This window comes from Acinonyx jubatus, chromosome D1 (genome assembly GCF_027475565.1).
Source record: "Acinonyx jubatus isolate Ajub_Pintada_27869175 chromosome D1, VMU_Ajub_asm_v1.0, whole genome shotgun sequence".
Taxonomy (NCBI): domain Eukaryota; kingdom Metazoa; phylum Chordata; class Mammalia; order Carnivora; family Felidae; genus Acinonyx; species Acinonyx jubatus.
In genome coordinates this window covers 57,334,413-57,354,543 of record NC_069390.1, presented here as the reverse complement: position 1 = coordinate 57,354,543, position 20,131 = coordinate 57,334,413, and the positions used below count along the sequence as shown (strand labels likewise).

The following is a 20,131-nucleotide window of genomic DNA, read 5'->3' as shown; positions in this document are numbered from 1 at the left end:
AGTAACAGCGTCTGAATATCCTGCCAATAAGTTCTCTGTACGTTTAAGTCAGCCAGAATTGGTTTTGTTGATTACAAATGAGAACCTTGAATTGTCCACTTAGTGATAGTTTAATACCAACAATCCCACCATAAGGAAATCTTGTTAGACAAATTGAATACCTCTTTAAATTTAAAAAAAAATTTTTATTTATTTTTGAGAGATAAAGGGAAGCAGAGTGCAAGTAGGGGAGGAACAGAGAGAGAGAGGGAGACACAGAATCCGAAGCAGGCTCTAGGCTCTGAGCTGTCAGCACAGAGCCTGACACATGCAAACTCACGGACTGTGAGATCATGACCTGAGCCTAAGTCAGACGCTTAACAGACTGAGCCACCCAAGTGCCCCTAGATCTCTTTAGATCCTGCCGTATTGGGGAGCTGACCCAGCTATGAGCCTGCTTCCTCAAGATACAGCCCCCATCGTCCTTTTCAACCCCTTTCAACCTGTCTCTGTGCTTTGGCCACAGATCCATCTGAATTCTTTCAGAGTTGTGCCCTTTCCTTCCTGCCTGGTTTTGCAGCTGTCGAATGTCCTCTCCCTGGAATGCGGTTATCATCCTTCCTCTAAACTGCCGACAAGGTCCCTCCCTTCTGCATCCCCTCTGGCTCATGTCCAGCCCATTCTTTACACAGCAGCCAGAGCCATCTTCTGAAAATGCATGTCTGAGCATGTCACCACTTTGCTTAAAATCTTTCAAAGTTTCTTCATTGATCTTTGGATTAAGACCAAATTCCTTAACATGACCATCCAGCCCCGGCATGGTCTGGCTCCTGCCTACCTCTTCAGCTCTACTGGGAGACACTAGGAGGTACATGTCTGGGACTGGCCTGATACAGACCAAGGGAGGCAAAGGGGAAGTCAAAGATGATACCTAGATTTCTGGTTGGGGCAGAAGTAGGGAAGCTCCTTAGATTATTAATCTTTAACATCTCAAAGGCACGCGTCAGTCAGCCTCACGTCCTTTGTTGAACAGGGAGCTAAAAACTTCTGCTCACCCACCTGCTCACTCCCTCTTCAATCTGACCTTCAACTACCTGACCAGCTAAGCAGAAGCTTTAGGTTTGAGCTGCAACTCTACTTTTTATTTGCTATGTCCTTGGCTTAAGCACTTTCCCTCTTAGAGCCTTCTTTTTTTTTTTTTTCCATCTATAAAGCAGGAGTAATACTTCGTTTCTCTTTCTCTTTTGCTAAGGAATTCTTTTTTTTTTTTAATGTTTTTATTTATTTTTGAGACTCAGCATGAGCAGGGGAGGGGCAGAGAGAGAGGGAGACACAGAATCCAAAGCAGGCTCCAGGCTCTGAGCTGTCAGCACAGAGCCCGACGCAGGGCTTGAACTCACATTGTGAGATCATGACCTGAGCTGAAGTCAGACTCTAAACCGACTGAGCCACCCAGGCGCCCCTTGCTAAGGAATTCTTACTGTGAGTGGTAAACCTCAGGCATGTGACTGGCCCAAGCTGGGTCATAGTTGGAGATGACCATCTCCTATGAGCCTCAGCAGTAGAATCTATTTGCCTGTTAGAAAGGCCAGTCTGGATCTCAATGGATTGAGATAGGAAGGAGGGAGCCTCCAGGACTCTCGACCATCAGTGCCCTTGAAGGAAGGTGCAGGGAGGTGGCCTGCATAAAGGGTGGAAGAAACAGACCTGTCCCAAACCTCCGAGTAATCCTGGGTCTTCCACCATCCACAGTTGGTCCCTCAGCAGGTGCTCTGCCTCCAAATATGTATGAACCCCTTTCTTCTCCTTTCTGCTGCCACCACCATAGTCCAAACCACCATTGGCTCTCTCTTGTCTACTTTGGTAAGGGGGTGCCCTGCCTCTGCTTGTCTGGATCGAGACATCTCCAGCCAACAGCCAGAGTGACCTTTAAAGATGTGAATAGTTACCGTTTTTCCCCTCCTAAGTCCTCCACTGGCTCCCCAAATTCCTCAGCCCAACCACAAGCCCTGTATGATCTGCCCCACTGCGTCCCTGTTCACCAAAACCCAGGCACCCTCACCTTGTTCCTGGGCTTCAGAAAGGCCCAGCTAAGGACCGCCCATCACTGGGTCCTTACCTGCAGGTTTCACCCAGAGGTCAAGAGCCCATTTCTAAGTACCCTTGCCCCCATCACCCTGTTTCATTTCCTTCATGATACTTATTACTGCCTGAAATCAGATCGTTTATATTTATAGAGGTCTCAACATACCACTTTTACGGTTTTGTTCATTTTAATTGTACTAGGGATATAGTATTCCTAGTATATAGTATAGAGTATATATACTCTCTCTATATACACCCCTTCACTCCTCTTCCCCCATCCTAGACTCCTCACTTGAATGACAGCTCTGTTTGTCCTACTGATCACTGATTTGTGAGTTCCTAGAGCCATGCATGGCACATTTGACACAGAATTATTGAATGAAGAGTCAATCGAAGGTCAACTTCTAGCTCTACTACATACTAGCCTCCCTTGGGGCGGGGGGCGGGTGCTGGAGAAGGGGAGGTCAGAGGCCAAGGTCTGCAGGAGGCTATGGATTGGGGCAACCTTCTTAGCTTCTCCAAGCATCAGTTTGCTTATTTATAAAACAGGGAAAAGAATTTATCTCCTAGAATTGTGAGTACCAAGTAGTGCCAGGCACACCATTACCTCCCTCATGAAGTTTCTGGGGTAGTGGGGATGCACTTGAAATCCTGCGTATTGACCGCTCAGTCTACCAGTCTGTTCACTGTACCCAGAACATTGGGACCGTGCTTTACAAAATGGGCTGATAAGAGCTGTGTTGGGGCCGGGGTTACCTGGTACCGTCTGACGCATCTTCCTGGACTGTTTGTTTTACTTGGAAGTGATTTACAACATTATGCTTTGTAGTAAACTAAACACAAATTATTTATGGAATCAAACGAAGAATTTGTCTGAATTTTAAAGTCCAGGTGCTTTGGTCATCACCACAAGGAGCTCCATTGAAGATTATACAGTTGGGTTGCCCCTGTGTTTTCTAGGTGGGGAAACTGATGCAGAGAGTGGCAGGATCTGGTCTCTCCATCCCAGTTAGGGTCCTCTCCAGCTCACACAATGAGCCTCCTGTCATCACACAGGACTCTCAGGTGCCCCTCTCAAGATCCCTGGCCTCGGGAGAAACAGCAGGTGGCTTCCTCTCCTTCCCCTGTGGGAGTGAGGCTGAGGCCCAGTGGCCAAGGCCAAGAGGAAAGTCTTGGGCCTTAATCCACACTCTTTTAATTCCTAACATTGCCCAGACCCTGGACCACCCTGTCTGCCCATCAGCACACCCCTTCTCAACCACCCCTCTATCTGGACATAATTACAGTAATTATACTGGGATATCTTTACCCACCTATATATGACCAGCATAGGTAACTACTTCTGAGCATAATTACTGGAGATGTTTACAGACCCACAATCACAGAAGAGTAAATGATAGCTTCCTTTCCTCCCAATAGTATGCCAATATTAGGACTCTGTCTGGTCCAATTAGCCAAATCTCAGCACTGAGCGGGGTGGGAAAGACTTCACACTCTCCCACTGAGCATAGAGCAGGAAGAGGCCTCTGACAAAGCAGAATCCCAGCCAGGGTTTTCCAGGACACCAAGAAGTCTGCAGAGGGATAAGCTAACATCTACTGGGCGCCTACCGAGCGTCAGGCACTCAGGGGATGCCAGCAATCACCTGTGAACAATTGTACAAGCTGGTATCTCACTCTCCGCCTTTGGAGCCCTTTTGAAGAGGGCTCGTGTCCAGTGTCACCCATAAACAGGCCATGAAGCTTGGTAGGGGCCTTTCCATTGTGCTAACCCGGCAAGGTCAGACTCCCAGTCCACAGCAGGCCAGCTCTAGGCTTCTTTCTTATCTCCTGTGCTCACTTCTTCCTCTTCCTGGGCAGCCACTGCCACCACCCTTGCTGGCCTCCGGTCCCCTCCCACCCTCATCAGTTCCCCAGCGTTGACTGCTGTCTCCTCCTGCCCCCTGGGCCCCTTCTTCCGGTCCCTGTTGGGTTGTTGGGTGTTATCTCTCCAGAAGGGCTGGGAGTTGGGGTGGGGGAGGGTGGAGCATAGCGCTAAGGTCGTTCCAGGCACCCGGGGTCTCCGACAGGCCCCCACCCCCACCCTACCAGGGGCGCCGCAGGGAGGGAGCTCGGCCTTGGGGTGGGCCGACCTTGGGCTTCCACCTTCCCGCACACACAAAGGCTGCCCCCGGTGTGCACGGGGGAGCGCTCCTGCACATAGACACAACTGCACAAAGACGTGCACACCGTTCCATCACACAAACACACTCCCTAATCGGCCGGCGCACACGGTCGTGCACACGCACCGGCACACTAGCGTGTCTACACGCGCACGTATAGACACCCCAGCGTGCGCCCTCACGTACACCACACACACACACACACACACACACACACACACACACACAGCTGGGCGCACGGCCGTGCGGACCCCCAATGCCGACCTCGGGGCCCTGACGCGCCAGCCGCCCTGCCCTGGCGCGCGACGCAGGCACACGCAGACACACGCGCAGGCACACGCACCCTCCCGCACTGTTCCACGCCCCTGGCCGCTGCCCGGGCGCTGTGCGGCGCGGCGGGCGGGCGGGCCCGGGGCGGGGGCGGCGGCGGCCGGGAGAGCGGAGGAGGCGGAGCAGGCAGCCGGGAGCCGGCTGGCCCGCGCTCCTCCTGCCGGCCGGGGATTTTCCAGCCTGGGCGCTGTCGCCTCGGACCTCCTGCAGCCGCGGCGGACCATGGGCGACAAAGGGACGCGGTGAGTGCGGGCGGCGGCCCGGCCCGGTGCGCGTGGGGGGCGACCTGGGCGAGGGCACGGGCGGGGGTTCCTGTGGGTCACCCCGGGGAGCGCTGACGCCTGGCCCCGCGGCAAGCAGCTCTCCCGTGCCCGAGGTCTCCTGTGCGGTCGCTGGCGGGGCGGTGGGGCGGTGGGGCCGTGGGGCCGTGGGGCCGTGGGGCCGTGGGCGGGGGTACCGAGAGGCGAGGACCCGGGGCCGCCCTATCTGCCTCGCGGCTTCTCGCCACGGACACACACTCACACACACTCACTCGCTGCCGACACCCAGCAGTGGCCAGCAGACGCAGAGACACAAGGGGGCAGGTTGGCACACAATGGCACACGCGCTCACATGGACACACGGACACACTCATCCGCGGGCACACTCGCGCAGGCACACACACTGACATTCACTGCCACACACCGATCGCGTACAGTCACGCTCACTGGTACCCACTTGTGAACACCTTCTTACTGACAGGTTGGCACATACAGGTCACGCTCCAACACATATCAATTCTACGCCTTCATCCTGGCACACGCATGTTGGCCTACACTGATACACGCATACACTGTCCCTTGCACTCACTGTAATGAACACTCTCACTGAGCGCACCCTCACGGACATGGACACTTGTGCTGGCACATGTCTCCCCAACACAGTGTTTGCAAGACCACCCAGCACCGACCCCCACAGAGACGTCAGGCTAATGCCTCCACAGACTGGTACCCCCGGGTCACAAGCCAGCAGGCCCTGGGGCTGCTGACACACACACTCCAGTCCCACGTGGCAAGAAGTGGCACACACACATCACACAGGGTGGCAGGCCCCCCGGAGCCTGGGAAAAATGCATCCTGTCCACTCTGTTTCCTTTCCCTCTGACCTCTGGAGGCCTGGGGTGGCTGGCCAGGATCTCTTTCAGGCTGGGGTGGGAAGAGGGGTTCCTATCTTTGTAGGAGCTTGCCCTGGCTCAGAAAGGGAGAGGCTTTGCCTCTGAAATGGAAAACTGGGACCAAAAGGGGGAGGAGGCTGGGGTAGGGCAGCCCCTGGAGACAGCCCCTCTAGACCAAGACCAGCCCTGATCAGGCACCCAGGTTTGTCACCCCATCTATATCCCTTCACTCTGTCCACTCCCTTAAGTGCTAGTAGAAGCTTCTCCCTCATCTCCCCCCCTTACCCCTCTTACACCCCCCTTTTTCATCTTTTTCTTTCTTTACCTTCTATCCTTGTACCCCACTTCTCCCTCTTCTCTTCCCTCTCTCCACCCTCCCGGTCTCCTTGCCTTCAATAATCATTTATTGAGTGTCTGCCGTGTACTAGGCATAGTGCGGGGATCAAAGATGTGCACGACCTATTCCTACCCCAAAGGAGCAAATAGACTAGGAAGAAATGACCCCAGTGGTCATCACGTTTTGTGACCGCGACCAAGTAATTTCACACTGTCATCTGGCCCTCTTTCTCGACGGCATGAGAAAGATCCTCCAGGGATTATTTCCATGTTTCAGAAGAAGAAACTGAGGCTTGGAAGTAATTTAGAAACTGCTTCCTAGCCATCCTCCTGACGGCTCTTCAAAGAGGTTAATTTTCTTCTTCCTGTTTTCCAGAAGAGGAACCAGAGTGTTAGAGGTTACCTGACTTGCTTAAGGCCGAGAGGCACCGGAAGCAGGGCAGAGGCTGGAGTCTACTTGGGCCATTTCTCTGTGGCCTGCCCTTGGGCCTTGCCAAGCCCTTCATGGGGTAAAGGCCAGAGTGGGGTGCCCTGCTGTATGTGTGGAGGCCCAGGCTGGTGGGGGAGGCTGCAGGAGATAGAGAGGTGTCTGCATTCACCTTGATGACTAGTCCTCATTGCAGCTGGCTGGCCGGCGCTGTGGCCCAGGTCTCTGTCCTCGGCAGGAGGATGTGTGCCTGTGTCTTCTGTGTCCACGTCCCCCAAAGCCAAGATCTTCCTCACCATTGAGGTTAGACTTTTCTCCCCGTGAGGGTTAGCAGCCCTGGGTCTTCTCCTTTATTCCTTGTATGCTGCTTCGCCATCAGGGTGACTCAGCCCCTCTTGGGCCCTGGTTTGCCTCTCTGTGATTAGAGGAGGAGTGTCATTGCTCCCCTGCTGGCGTAGGTTGTCAGCGGGATGGGGACACCAGGAGCAGCCAGGTACCTGTTGGAGACCTTATCTTTGGGGTCAGGACCTTTTCCATGACTCCCTCTGCTTGCCTCTAACTCATTGGGGGGACCTCGGGCAATTGTCTTCACCCTTCTGGACCTTAGTTTTCCTATCTGTAAATTGGAGCTGTCAATACTCAAAAAAAATGTCAAGGCTCTTTTGAGTTTATGGAATTTGCTGGGCAGGGGAAGAGGTGCTGCCTGAAGCCTGGAGTCCAGGCTTGGCTAAACTCCACTCAGTGAATGGTGGCCCTGCTCCCTCCACCCCCTCCGCCCTCTCCCCCTCTCCCCAGTAGCCCCAGGAAGCCTCCTTCCCACTTTCAGACAGGTTTCTTGAGTCATTTGGAAGAGAAGGGCAAACTCAGTAATGGGCTGTGCCTTGCCTTGTTCCATAGGCCATGGGCTTTTACTTTGTCTCTGACCTAGAAGAAGAAATTGCAAATACCCAGGACTCTATCTAGATCAGGAGTCATGGCATCCGTCTCTGTATCTGGGCTCACTCCCCATATGAAAGTGACAAAATTAGTCAGAAACTGTCACTGCCCCCTAGGAACTCCCAGAGTCAAGGAGACTCTCATCTGCCTGGATGGGATTAGTTACAAGGCAGATGTATGATGACTGCTCCAACAAGGTGCTCTGGGAGCAATCGTACATCCATTCAGCAAATGTTGACTGAGTGTCAGGGGCTGCGGCTTCAGACAGAAATGGCCCCACTCTGTCCCCAAGGGACGTAGAGCAGAGCAGGTGATTATAATGCAGGGTGACATGTGCTGTGGCAGGCCTAAGGAGGAGTCCCCACGCCAGTCCCAGCAGGGGGCATGGTGAGGGAAGCTTTCCCAGGAACCAGGTGGCTTTGGAGCTACTGAACTTCACCTGGAAGGCCGAGGAGGCCCAGGTGGTGGCACTGGGGATGTCATTCCTGGCTGAGGGCAGAATGTGCGAAGCCTGGGAGGCATGAAGCAACGTGTACGGCCTGCGGGTTGGGCTGGCGATGATGGGTGAGCCTTAGAGATAAACACTGACTAGTCAGCCACAGCCTTGAATGTCAAGCTAAGGAGAGAGGATTTTCTCCTGAAGCGCATGGTGATTCAGAGGGGGTTGTGAGGGGAGGGATGGGAGCAGATTTCCCTTCCAGAGGGATGTGGCAGGGGGTGGATGGCAGAAACAGGGAAACCCGTGAGGAGGCTGAGGAGGAGCCTGGAAGAGGGAGGGATCTGAGCTAAGGTTGTGGAGAGGAAGCAGCTGAGAAATATGAATAAGGAGGTGGTGTCCATTAGCCTGACTGCTTGGGTGTCTGATACGTCAGGAGACCTACATGCACGGTCTCATTTGGATCTCCCAGGGTTCCTGCTGCTGTAGGGACTGTTATTCCCTTTCACAGATGAGGAAAGAGACTAGGATGGATTAAGTAATCTGTCCCTTGCCATGCAGCCGACAAGCTTCTGAACCCAGCCCTGTCTGTTTGCAGAGCCCTCTGCTGCACCGTGCTTTCACGCAGGGGGAGAGGGCTAGTCTGGCCCACGGTTGGCCTCCCTGCCTCCCCGGCAGCTCCATTCTCAAGTCGTGCATCCCTTCTGGTTCTTGCTGTTTCTCCTAACTCAACTGGCAACAGGATCAATCAGAGTTGGGCAACAGGTGGGACTTCCTGAGCCACAATGCGATGGAATGGAATTCTCTTTCCTACAGATGTTTATGAAGTTTTCTTCGCTGGAAGGGGAGGAGGGTGGGTGTGATGGGGACACGTAATCACCAGCTCTCTGAACCTTGGCTGTCATCTCTCTTGGCGGTTAAGCTCTGTGTGACCTATCTTGGCTGGAAGATGGGGAAGTCCTGTGGCTTTGGCCAGGGATGCTTCTGGGGCTGCTGGGAGTGGGAGGGTTGAGCCTGACTTACCATCTCTCGGCCCTGATTCTAGGCTGGCTTCTGGGCTTCTCCACGGCTCTCCTCCGTCCAAGTTTGGGCATCCTTGCCCGAGACTGAAGCTTTCATTGCCATTGGTTCAGGGGGCTTATTACCCCTGGGGGCTGTGACAGTGGAAAAACAGCAAGGGTGAGGGGGTGGGGGGCTGGGGGGGGAGTCAACACAACCCAAGTGGCCCCCTGGCCTTGGCCAAGCCATCTTCTGCTGCTTTCGCAGTGACCTTGCTGGGCCATCTATCACTCTGAGGCCTGCAGGGAGGGGGCAGCTTGGCAGGGAGCCAGACTGGAAGTTGAGGAAGACACCTTCTGCATGGATGGGTCAGGCTCCTGGGGTAGGGATGGAGGAGGGAGCTGGGGATTTGAAAGTCTTGGGTTTAGAAGTGGTGCAGGGAAGACGTATGGTGTGTGAAGAGAGGAGAATTAGGGATAGCTGGGGCCTTGGAGAGCACTGATGTCTGAGGGGGGAGAGGGGACGGACCTTGGGAGAGACTCGTGGGAGTTGGCTAGAAGGCAGTGGCTGGTGACTTGGGGACAGGGCTTTGGATGGGGTGAGGGCAAAGCTGGGCCACAGGGGCACAGGGGCAGAGCAGAGGGGAGGACTCTGCTATTCCTCATGCTTGGAGCTGGGGTGGGCCTCTTGGAGGAAAGCCCTGGGCCCCGGGTGGTGGGAACCAGAGGTGTGGGAACCTGGGGGCTCAGGCTCAGCTGGGAGTGGGAGGGACATTGCAGAAATGTGAGCTGGTCACAGGGGAAGCTGTCCGTGCTGGCTCCTGGCATCTGATTCGGGCTGGGGGTCTTGGGGAAGCCTTCCCGGAGGAAGTGCACTCTGAGCAGCTCCTGGGGCATGGGGAAGGCCAGGCGATCTAGACAGAAAGTGCAGACCATGGGTGCAGGTGCAGTAGTGTATGGGGGTGTGGCCGCTAAGGGTCTTGGCAGCCCTGGTGAGTAGGCCTTGGGTGCTAGGGTGGGTGAGTTTCGTGGCACTCTCTCACACATTTATTCATACCCCAGGTGTTTTTATTTCCAGTTGGTGAGCTCCTTGTGGTTTGGGGCTATTTCTATTTTCTGTTTGCTGGCCCATTTTCCACCCCTGGATCTGATTCATTGGAGATGCTTGGCAAGGATTTGTTGACTGGACTGAACTCCTTCCTCCCTTCTTGCCTCTACTCTCAGCCCAGGGGCATCCTAAGGGCTAATATTAGGTCTTTTCCATTAGAGAATTCTAAGGATGAAAGCCATGTTTCCCACATTAGACTAGGTTGGGGGGGTGGGGGACGAACAGTTTCCTCCATCCGATTGTGAAGTCCTTAGGGAAGGGGATGTACCATCCCTATCAGAATGGGGTTCCTGGGAGTGAAGCCGGTTTCTCCCCCATCAGACAGTCTTCTGCAGGAGGAAGCCCTGTCTCCCACGGAGGATGGGGCGGGTCTCCAGTGTGAGCCCTGGGATTAGAATAGATATTATCTCTGATGGTTTCAGGCACCCTCTCTCTTTCCTGTGTGCAGGATTCATCCTGCCCCAGGAATGGCTTGAGTCCTAGTAGGGGGGTGTACAACAGTAGGGGGGTGGGGCAGGACAGGGTGGCTGCTTTTGAGAGGGGAACAAAGGAGTCTGTTGTCCCAGCCCCCTCCCTCCCTCCCCAAGGGGCCCTGGCAGGGTCATCTCTCTGGAGACGTCTCCTCCTTTCTGGGACTGGCCCCATCTTTAGCCCACTTTAGAGGAACTGCTTGTTCCTTCCCAGGAGACCTGGTGCCAGATGAGGCCAGGCTCCAGGGACTGGACCAGACAGGTCCTGGTATTCTGTGTGACTGAAGTCACGACAGCGACTGAGTCTCTGCCTAGGGCTGGGCTGGGCCTGGCAGCTGATTCCAAGGGACCCCCTCGTACCTGGAGAGGGATCTGTCTGTTGGTCTAAAGAGCGTGGAGCAAGGTGGGGTGCTGTGGCTGATGTCAGGCCAGTAGGAGACATGCTCCTCACTCAGGGTCTGAGCGTTCAGTTGCGGGACAGGGTGCAGCCTCTCTCTCCAGAGCGTATGCAGAGGTCCAGAAACTGAACGGATACAGACCTGGATGAGACTGAAGATCTCTCCCATAGTGGCCATGGGCCTCTGGCCCCACAGCGGGTCCTCCTGGTTGTTTTGCACCTTTACCCACCCCCACCTTCCAGTACCATTAGTGGGCAGGCACGGGGTGGGGGCAGGAGTGGGGAGAGGACAGCTGGGATGTACCATCTCAGGAGGGTCCCAGAGGTATGCTCTAATGCTTAATCATTGCTGTGTGATCTTGGGCACTACGTTCACCCTCTCTGGATCTTGATATCCCTTGGAAGTCATATCAGCCATGATGGGCAAGGAGGTAACTCTCCTTGAGTTACTCCTTTCCTGTGTTCTGCTAGTGAGTGTAGGGGTGACCTTTCTTCCAGGGGGTGCCAGAAGTGGGGGATTGGGCAAAGCTCACGCCTCTGTCATAGACCGGCCAGTGAGACTGAGACTTCAGGGGAGTTGGGCCTGGGTGGCTGTGGGTTGTGCCTTCAGCCTGATTAGCATAGATTGATTAGCATAATAGTGGGTAGCCTTTAGGAAGAACCAGGGTTCCTGGGTTCAAGTGCCCGTCCGCCCTGCCACTTACTAGCTCTGTGGCTTCCCCTATTATTTAACCCTTTCTTTGCTGTAGCAGAATGGGGTGCTCTGCACAATGGGGTGGTGATAGTGCCTGCACCAGGTTGTCTGGTGGATTAAATGAATTAAAATAGGTAAAGCTCAGAGACAAGTCTCCTGATGCAAGGGCAGTGTTATTTGAGGTTAGAGGTTAGCTCTTAGCTGACCTCTCACTGGGTCTGCCTCCCGGGCTGTGAACTCCCCCAGGGAGGGACCCTGTTTGACTCACGCTGGAGGCCTCAAAGGTCTCAGCACAAGCCTGTTTTGTCATTGGCCCTTAGTACACAGGTGGTGACCTGACCCAACACAGTGCCCTTCCTGTCTGTCCTTCAAGGCCTGGATCATATATGGTCTCCTCCTTCAGGAAGTCCTCACCGATTTCCAAGTGCCTTGTGACCTTTTTTTTTTTTTTTTTTTTTTTTTGCCATTCTCTCTCTCTCTCTCATTCTTGGCATTGATCCCCTCCCTCCCACCCCCCATGGGTCCTGTTTATTTACACACTTGTGATGTCCTCTGTGTGAGATCAAGGACACCTGCCCTGTGTCTGTTGTCCCTGTTCCTGTGCAGACCTGGCATGGCACCGAGCTCCATAAATATTTGCTCAGTGAAGGAGGCCGAATGTAGGTATTTCACTGGGAAAAGATATACTTGGGGATGGGGGTGGGCAATGTGGTTGATGAGGACAATGGGACATCTTTGCTGGTTTTGAAATGTCTGAAAGTGACGTTGTGTGTTTGTGAACCAAAGGGCGGAGGTCAATGGATGAGCAGCTTTACCTTGCTAGGTGAATGTGCTTTCTGGTAACCAGAGCTATCTGGCACGGGGATCGGTGGCTCATTCCAGCCTTCCTGCTTTTGCTCCTGCTGCTTTCCCCATTTAGAATGCCATCCTCGCTTCTCACGGCTTGTCCAAATCCTGCTTCCTCAATAAGTGCCCTGGCCATGAAGCCATCCCTTCCTGGCCCCCAGAGTGTGGCATCCATCCATCATTCCCATCCTCAGACATTTCCTGAGCCTTCCTGGGTCTGGACTGTGGCATGGGTGAGTACGGAGTCTCTCTTTAGGATGGACATCTAGATCTAGCTACAGTATATCCAGTGTGGTTTGACCTGGCCTGAGGCAGGGACCATGGCTTCTGATGACCCACCAGTGATCAAGGAGCTCTTTATGCAGCTGGGGAAATCTACCCATTGGCTTCCCACTGGGCAAGTACTCAGAACCCACCTAATTACGGGGGACAAGCTTCTGGGCACTGGATCCAGCAGGCTGTGGTCATAATCAGCTAATTAAACCACCCAAGAATTGCTCATTGGCCCTGAGGAGGGGAAGGAAGGAAGGGAGGGTAGTGAGGCTCAGAAGAGCGTGAGAAGGCGAGGGATGCTGTGAAGGAGGCTTCAGACACTGGGCCCGCAAGGAGAGCTGTGAAAAGAAAGCAGGAGGTGGGGAGAGAGGGTGGGGGAACAGGGAGAGAGGCAGACACAGAGACAGATGAGAGAGAGTGCTATCTGGGGACAGCACCCAAGTGAGATAAATCAAGGACAGGGGCTCTGACCTTGGATACAGGGACCCCACTTCTTCACCATCCCTCTGATACCATGGATAAGCTGCTTTCCCTCTTTGGGCCTCAGTTTCTCCATGTGTCAAGCAGGAAGGAGAAAGGGCTTTGGCCTAGGAGGTCTGTAGGGTGCTTTCCTTCTCGGTTCTGCAGCTAGAACAGGAGAGAGCATAGAGGGCAGGCTGTGTTCTGTGCTTGATAGCTTGGCCGCTTGCAGCCCTGTCTTCTAGAAGGGGCAGGCAGTGTGTGGGTGTCATCCAGCCTGAGATTGAGTGCCTGTAGCTTCATCAGGATGGAAGACTATTGGCAACAGGCAAGCCCTCAGCCTCTGTCATGCTCTTGTCCCTGTCTTCATGACTGTCCTGTGGTTCCCAAACTAGTGTCCTCGGCAAGTGACCACTGAAGGCCGCACAGTGTCTCTCAACAGCCTAGGCCTTTCCCAAATAGCATCCCCCAAAGGTAGAGCCATGGGGTCGAGTCACACAGACTCGGCTTTGCTGTCCAGCAATATCGCACGCTAGCTCCGTGACTGTGGGTAAGGGTCTTAAACTCTCTGGGCTCCGGTGTTCTCTTTTGTGAAATAGGTGTGATAATATCACCTATTGCATGTGGCTGCCGTGGCTGAGAGGGTCAGGATTCGATGAAGTTGTTGCTATCATTCAAGTCCAGGAGTGGATCTCTGCTGTCCTCTGTGCTCCCCTCTCTCCCGCATCCCCTCCCTTCTCCTGTCTTGAACAGCGCTGTGCACACAGCTGACTATGCGGAGGTGGGGGGTTGCACTGGGCCCGAGAAGAAGTTCAGATGACTTCACGAAAGGGAAGTGAGATTGCCCGGGGCCAGGGAGGGGCAGTGCAGCATGGTGCTGGGGCAGCCTGAGCGTCCCCACCTTTTGGCCCCTCGCTCTTGCAGATTCTGTAGGAGGAAGCAGGGAGAATTTGGGGGACAGGAAGCCGGGGGCAGGGGTGGGCCTCGTGGAGAGCCCCAGGCCTCTCTCCCTTACCCCATGCGCCCAGGTGCAGCCAGGTTTTCTAGCAGGGAAGCCAGCAGGCCACTGTTTCACACATTCAGACAACATCATCCCTAGCGGGGGTGCCTGCTTGGAGCTGAGGCGCTTGGAAAGCAGCGCCTGCCTAGGAGGTCTGCTGAGGTCTGGAGGAGAGACAGCAAAGGAGGGAAGAAAGCCGCCTCCCCCTCCCCCAGCCTCTCCCTGCAACGCTGGGCTATGACAGACAAGCTAGGGCCTCTGACTCCAAGGAAGCTGGTTACATAACACAGCCCAACTCCCCGCTTCCTTCTTTCATTCCTCCCCAGAGGGGCCCAGGAGGAGGCAGGCGCTACTTTGCTCAGGATTCCTGGGCCTGAGAGGTCAATGTGACCATCCCCTGCCTGGCTGGGTGGTACGTGCCTGCCCACACCATTTCGGGAGGAGGGCCGTGTGTTCGGCCTTAGTGTGGGCCGCGGCCACTGAGGTTGGCTCTGTGTATCACCACCGCCCCCCCCCCCCCCACATTCCTGGGAGCAAAGCCACAAAGGGGAGAAGCCTCATTAGAGGAATAGGCCGTGTCCTGAGATAATTTGCGTGTGAAGTGCCCCGAGAGGGGACCTGGCCTCTCTGCAGCCAGAAGAACAAATGGCATTTTTCGGTCTGCTCCACTGGGTTCCACAGACATTTCTTGAGCACTCGACCTCCACTCAAGACATGTCCCCAAGCCGCCTGGCCCACCCCAGTGGCCTGCCTGCCTCTCCTGGTGGGAGGCTGATTTAGGGAGCAGCTCTGCTCCTGTCTCCCACCTAAGACCCTTTCTCAGAAGCTGGGGCCTAGCCCTCCTGGGTTTGGGGTGGCAGAGAACTTCATGATAGAGAACACCATGGGGGTTCCTCTGGGCTGGGCCTTTTCAGGCTTGGCTTATTTCTTTCACCGCCCCCCCGCCTCCCCCGCCTCCCAAGGAGGTACCTGTGGACAAATTCTGAGTATCTGCCACATCGCAGGCCCTGAGCCGGGTACCAGAGGCATGAGGATGAAACATGCAAGTCTCAGCACTGGTGCAGCTCCTGTCTTCTAGGGGAGAGGAAATAGATCATCACAGCACACTGTAAGAAGGGGGTGATGTGAATTAGTTTCTATCGGGGGCAGAGCGAGCCCGGTGGTTAAGGGTCAGAGGCAGCTCCTCGGAAGGGGGGCACTGGAGCAGGCTTTGGATGGTGTGGTGGAAGTGAGCCAGAGGCGTATCTTGATGGCGGTTTTCAGCCAGGACTGACTTCCTTCATCAGATACATGAGAACCCTCTATGTACCAGGCACAGTGTCAGACACTCACTTCCTCTGCTGTCGGTTAGGGGTGTCCTGGGGCTGCAGACTGCTTGAGGACACGAAATCTCGGGTGAAAGTCCACCTTCTGTTACATGACATCACTGTGAGTGGGCCTGGACAGAAGAAACGGGACGGACATAGGAGGAGACACCAGGTCCAGCCACGAGGGTCTGCCCAGGTCTCTTCTGGTGGAGGGCCACTGGAGCAAAGGCTTTCCTCCGGTGGAGGAAACCCGGCAGAGAGGGTCTGATGACTTCCCAGATAAGCAGTGGCCGTGAAATAGGAAACCGTGCTCTAGGCTCTGGGGCTGTGGGGTGGCGGTGGAGGTGGGGACACCTCTGAGCTCTGAGTGACGGCTGTTTCTGGGAACATGGAGGCCAGAGGCCAGTGGCTGCCTGGTGGAGAGAAGCAGTGGGCTGGGGGTTCTCACCTCCCCTCTACCAATAGCTTTGGGTCTCACCTCTCCTCTACCAAGAGCTTTGTGCAAAGCTCCAATAGCTTTTCAGCCTCTGGGCATAAAGTTTCCATTCTTTCTCTGTTGTATCTGTGCTAATGAAAGCAGCTAGCACATTAGCAGGATGATTTTATTATGGGTCTTTATTGCCCCAGGAAGAAACCTGGAAGCATTTTTAAGCTCAGTAATGAGAACTTTTTCTTTGCAAGGGATTTTTTTTTTTTAATATCCTAAAAATGACAAAGATGATCACATGGCATAATGGAGTGGTTAATATGCACATATTCATTTCTCATTTAGAGGGCTGACTTCAGCAGCAAGGCACTCAGTATGCACACTTGAAACAATCTGGTCATCTCTGATGTTCACTATTTTGCAGTCAGTTTTGACCTCCTGCTCCCCCAGAAGAGGTAAAGTTTTTTGGTAAGGAAAACTTTCAGGAGCGCCTGGGTGGCTCAGTCGGTTAAGCGTCTGACTCCTGGTTTTGGTGCAGGTCACGATCTCACACTTCGTGGGATCGAGCCCCATGTCCGGACTCTACCCTGGGAGTGCGGAACCTGCTTGGGATTCTCTCTCTCCCTCTCTCTCTGCCCCTTCCCTGCTTGAGCGCTCTCTCTCTCTCTCAAAATAAACATCAAAAATAAATAAAAATAAAAAAAGAACTTTCAAACAAAGAACCATGACTCAGTCTCAGATTGAGTGCTGTCCCAGGCCACACAGCAACCTGGCTCCCTCAAGCCTCAGTTTCTGTTGGAGTGTTTGGGGACAGGGGTGTGCCAAGCTCCATGGAGAAGAGAAACACCAACCCTAACCTTCAGGACACCCAACCAGATGCTGACGGATACGTGCCCCTATCACTAAAGTGCCTTTCTTCTCCCCATTCCACTGCCACTGGCCCAGGCCAAGCCCCCCTTCTGGCCTGGACTGTTACACTAGTCTTCTGACTGCTGTCCCTTTGCTCAGTCTAGATACCCCCCAAACCCTCCTCTTATTCTGAAATTCATATCTGGCTCTGTTCCCCCCCACCCCCCGGTTTAAAAACTGACCAGTTTGGGGGTGCTCAGTCAGTTAAACGTCCGACTTCAGCTCAGGTCATGATCTCAAAGCTTGTTAGTTTGAACCCCACATCGGGCTCTCCGCTCTCAGCACAGAGCCTCCTTCAGATCCTCTGTCTCCCTCTCTTATCTGCCCCTTCCCTGCTCACACACACACTCTCTCTCTCAAAAATAAATAAACATAAAAAAACAACAACTGGGGAGCACCTGGGTGGCTCAGTCAGTTAAGGGTCCAACTCTTGATTTCGGCTTAGGTCATGATCTCAGGTTTGTGAGTTCGAGCCCCACGTCAGGCTCCCCACTGGCAGTGCAGAGCCTGCTTAAGACTCTGTCTCCCTCTCTCTGCCCCTCCCCTGCTTGCTCTCTACCTCTCTTTCTCAAAATAAATAAATAAATAAAACAAACATTAAAAAAAAAAAAAAAACCTGGGGGCGCCTGGGTGGCTCAGTCGGTTAAGCGTCCGACTTCGGCTCAGGTCACGATCTTGCGGTCCGTGAGTTCGAGCCCCGCGTCTGTGCTGACCGCTCAGAGCCTGGAGCCTGTTCCAGATTCTGTGTCTCCCTCTCTCTCTCTGACTCTCCCCCGTTCATGCTCTGTCTCTCTCTGTCTCAAAAATAAATAAACGTTAAAAAAAATTAAAAAAGAAAAACAAACCTGGCTAGTTTCTCCCGATTTCCTGTAGGATGGTCCACATTCGTGGGGTGCAGGGTGGGGTGCATTGGGGACCTTTCATGATCTATGCCAAACTTCCTTCCAGTGCTCCTGTCTCAGCTCTCCCTACCACACAGCAAACACTCTGGCTGCACTGACTTTTTTTTGGATGTTCCTCCACAGTCTTCACACTTTATCCACACTGTGCCTTTGTTCGAGCTGGTCTCTGTCTGGAATACCTTCTTCCTTTGACGATATCTCCCTTATATTTTCAGGTTGAACCTAACCTCAGTGCAGTTCAGTTGATCTGTTGTACGGAGCACCTACTGCATGCTTAGGCACGACTCCTTCCCTTGACTTGGTGCTCCCTGCCCAGGCAATCAGTGCCCTCTTCTGTGCTCCCTTGCACCTTGTACGATTCCATGATGGCTCATTGCATCATCATGGTTAGCTGCTGACATGTCAGTTTCCCATGTTAGAGCGCAGACAAGTGTTTGATACCTCTTGGACCCCCAGCTCCTGATAGGGCTGGCCCAGCCAGGTGAGGCCTAGGTTTGTAGAAGTGAACTGAAGCAAGAATACAAGCACCGCATGCATATTTGCACACACACGCACGCCCATGTGTACACACATGTGCACACACATACACACATTTGTGATACACGTGGCTGTTGTACTCAAATAAGTTAGGGCCAGAATTAGGTGGGGGTGTGAGTCACTTAAGATTCCCTGGAGGGAGGTGCCTGGGTGGCTCAGTCAGTTCAGCGTCCGACTTCGGCTCAGGTATGATCTTGTGGTTCATGAGTTTGAGCCCCGCATTGGGCTCTGTGCTGACAGCTCAGAGGCTGGAGCCTGCTTCGGATTCTGTGTCTTCTTCTCTCTCTGCCCCTCCCCTGCTCGTGTTCTTGTCTCTCTCAAAAATAAATAAAAATATTTTTTAAAAAATTAAAAAAAAAAATTCCCTGGAGGAAGTGAGCCCTGAACTGCTGACCCAAAAGAGAAGCACTCTTTCCCTCTTCTCACTTCCTTCCTGGCCCTGCTGCTGAAAGAAAACAGCTGACACTGGCTATGAAAAGGGAAATATATGTATTTTGAATTGGGGGTTGGGATCTCCTAGCCTGAAGGTGATTAAATCAGGCGAGCGCGTGCTTCCCTCCCTTCCTGCCCTGCCCTCCTTCCCCCTCTCCCTCCCTCCCCTTAGTCCCTCCCCTTCCTCCCTCCTTTCCTTTCCGGTCTCCTTTATCTCCTCCCTCCAGTCTCTCCCCCCCATTCCTCCCCTCTCTCCCCCCTTCCTCCCCTCCCTGCCTACTCCCTCCCCTCCCTCCCTCTCTCCCTCCCTTCCTTCCACACACATTTTCTGAGCCTCTAGAACATGCCAAATACTGGGGGCTACAAAATTGATTAAATAAAACGTATCTTTATATTTTTCTGTCTTCTTAATGTTCATGCTGGAACAAACCTGCCCTTCCTTTTATCTGTCTCAATGGATCAGAGTTCAAGTCTTGGCATGTCACTGATAGCTCTGTAACTCTGGGCAAGTCAGGTCACTTTTTTGAGCCTCAGTTGTCTTATGTATACCATGGAGATGATAATACCTTCCTCCTAAGATTGCAGTTGATAATGTGCGTGAGGTGCTAAGCAGGTGCCTTTGATAGTTCCTCATTGAGTGAGAGCCACTCTCCAACTGGAAGCTTCCCGGGGGCAGTGACCACGTCCAGTGTGTCCTCAGTGGCCAGCACAGGGCCAGGCACACAGTAACAGTACATCAGCGTGATCTGTTATCCCAGTTTTCCTGGGACTGTCTCAGTCCCACATCTTGGGAAACACCTTGGTCCTGGGTGAATGGGGACAGTGGGTCGCCCTACACTACGTTCTTCATGAGGGTTTGTAGAATGGATATAGGAGTGAATGAATCATGAAGGAAGGACCGAGGTAGGACTAGGGCAGGCAAGAGCAAGCACTGGGCAGCTGGCTTGTCAGGTGAGAGGTGGTCCTGTGAAGGGACTAGAAGGCCTGGCAGGTGCAAGGTGGGAGGTGGGCATGGCGCCCTCTGCTGTGTGGCAGCATGAAGGAAGACACAGGTCCTGAGTCTGTGAGGCTATTGCTTTCAAGCAGGTCTCAGGCTTCCAGGGCCTATGCACTCTTCCTCTGACACAGCCAGAGAGGGGAAGGCAATCGCCGATCTACTTTTGCTAGAAAGGCCTGTGAGAAGCCACCAGCTGCTCCTCTGCTTTGGAAGCGGGAGGCCTCATGTTCCTCACTCAGCCCACTGTGTTCCAGCCTGTCTGCCTTCTGAGCTAGCCACTCCAGACTGCAAAGAGACTGCGCAGAGGTCTGGGCTGGGGGATGGGAGAGCAGTACTGCAGCCCCATTCTCAGGTCCTGGCCCAGAGACCGAGCTAGGCCTCAGTGCCCCACCTGTTCCCTGGGGATCAGCCCTTCCTGCCAGGGTGTCTGTGAGTTGTGACTTGTGGAAGGCCCCTTGGCACGTCTAGCACAGAGTAGGTCCAGTGAGTGCCATTGGTTGTCCCTTTTTGTAAATGGGAACAATAAAACTGG

General features: G+C 53.8%; 1 protein-coding gene across 4 annotated transcripts in view; it reads left to right on the top strand.

Annotated features, from left to right (window-relative positions):
* Nucleotides 1-4,144: 4,144 nt before the first annotated feature.
* The window catches only part of ARRB1 (arrestin beta 1), a 76,185-nt gene continuing 60,198 nt past the window's right edge, over nt 4,145-20,131 (top strand). The window contains exon 1 of one of the 4 annotated variants that reach the window (XM_053203706.1): nt 4,145-4,797. Coding sequence is in view for 2 of the 4 variants with exons in the window: in XM_053203699.1 (XP_053059674.1) it covers nt 4,778-4,797 (20 nt within the window). In the remaining 2 variants the exon portion in view is untranslated. The remainder of the gene's footprint in view (nt 4,798-20,131) is intronic. The other 3 variants (XM_027039836.2, XM_053203699.1, XM_053203701.1) reach the window with 3 other exon arrangements.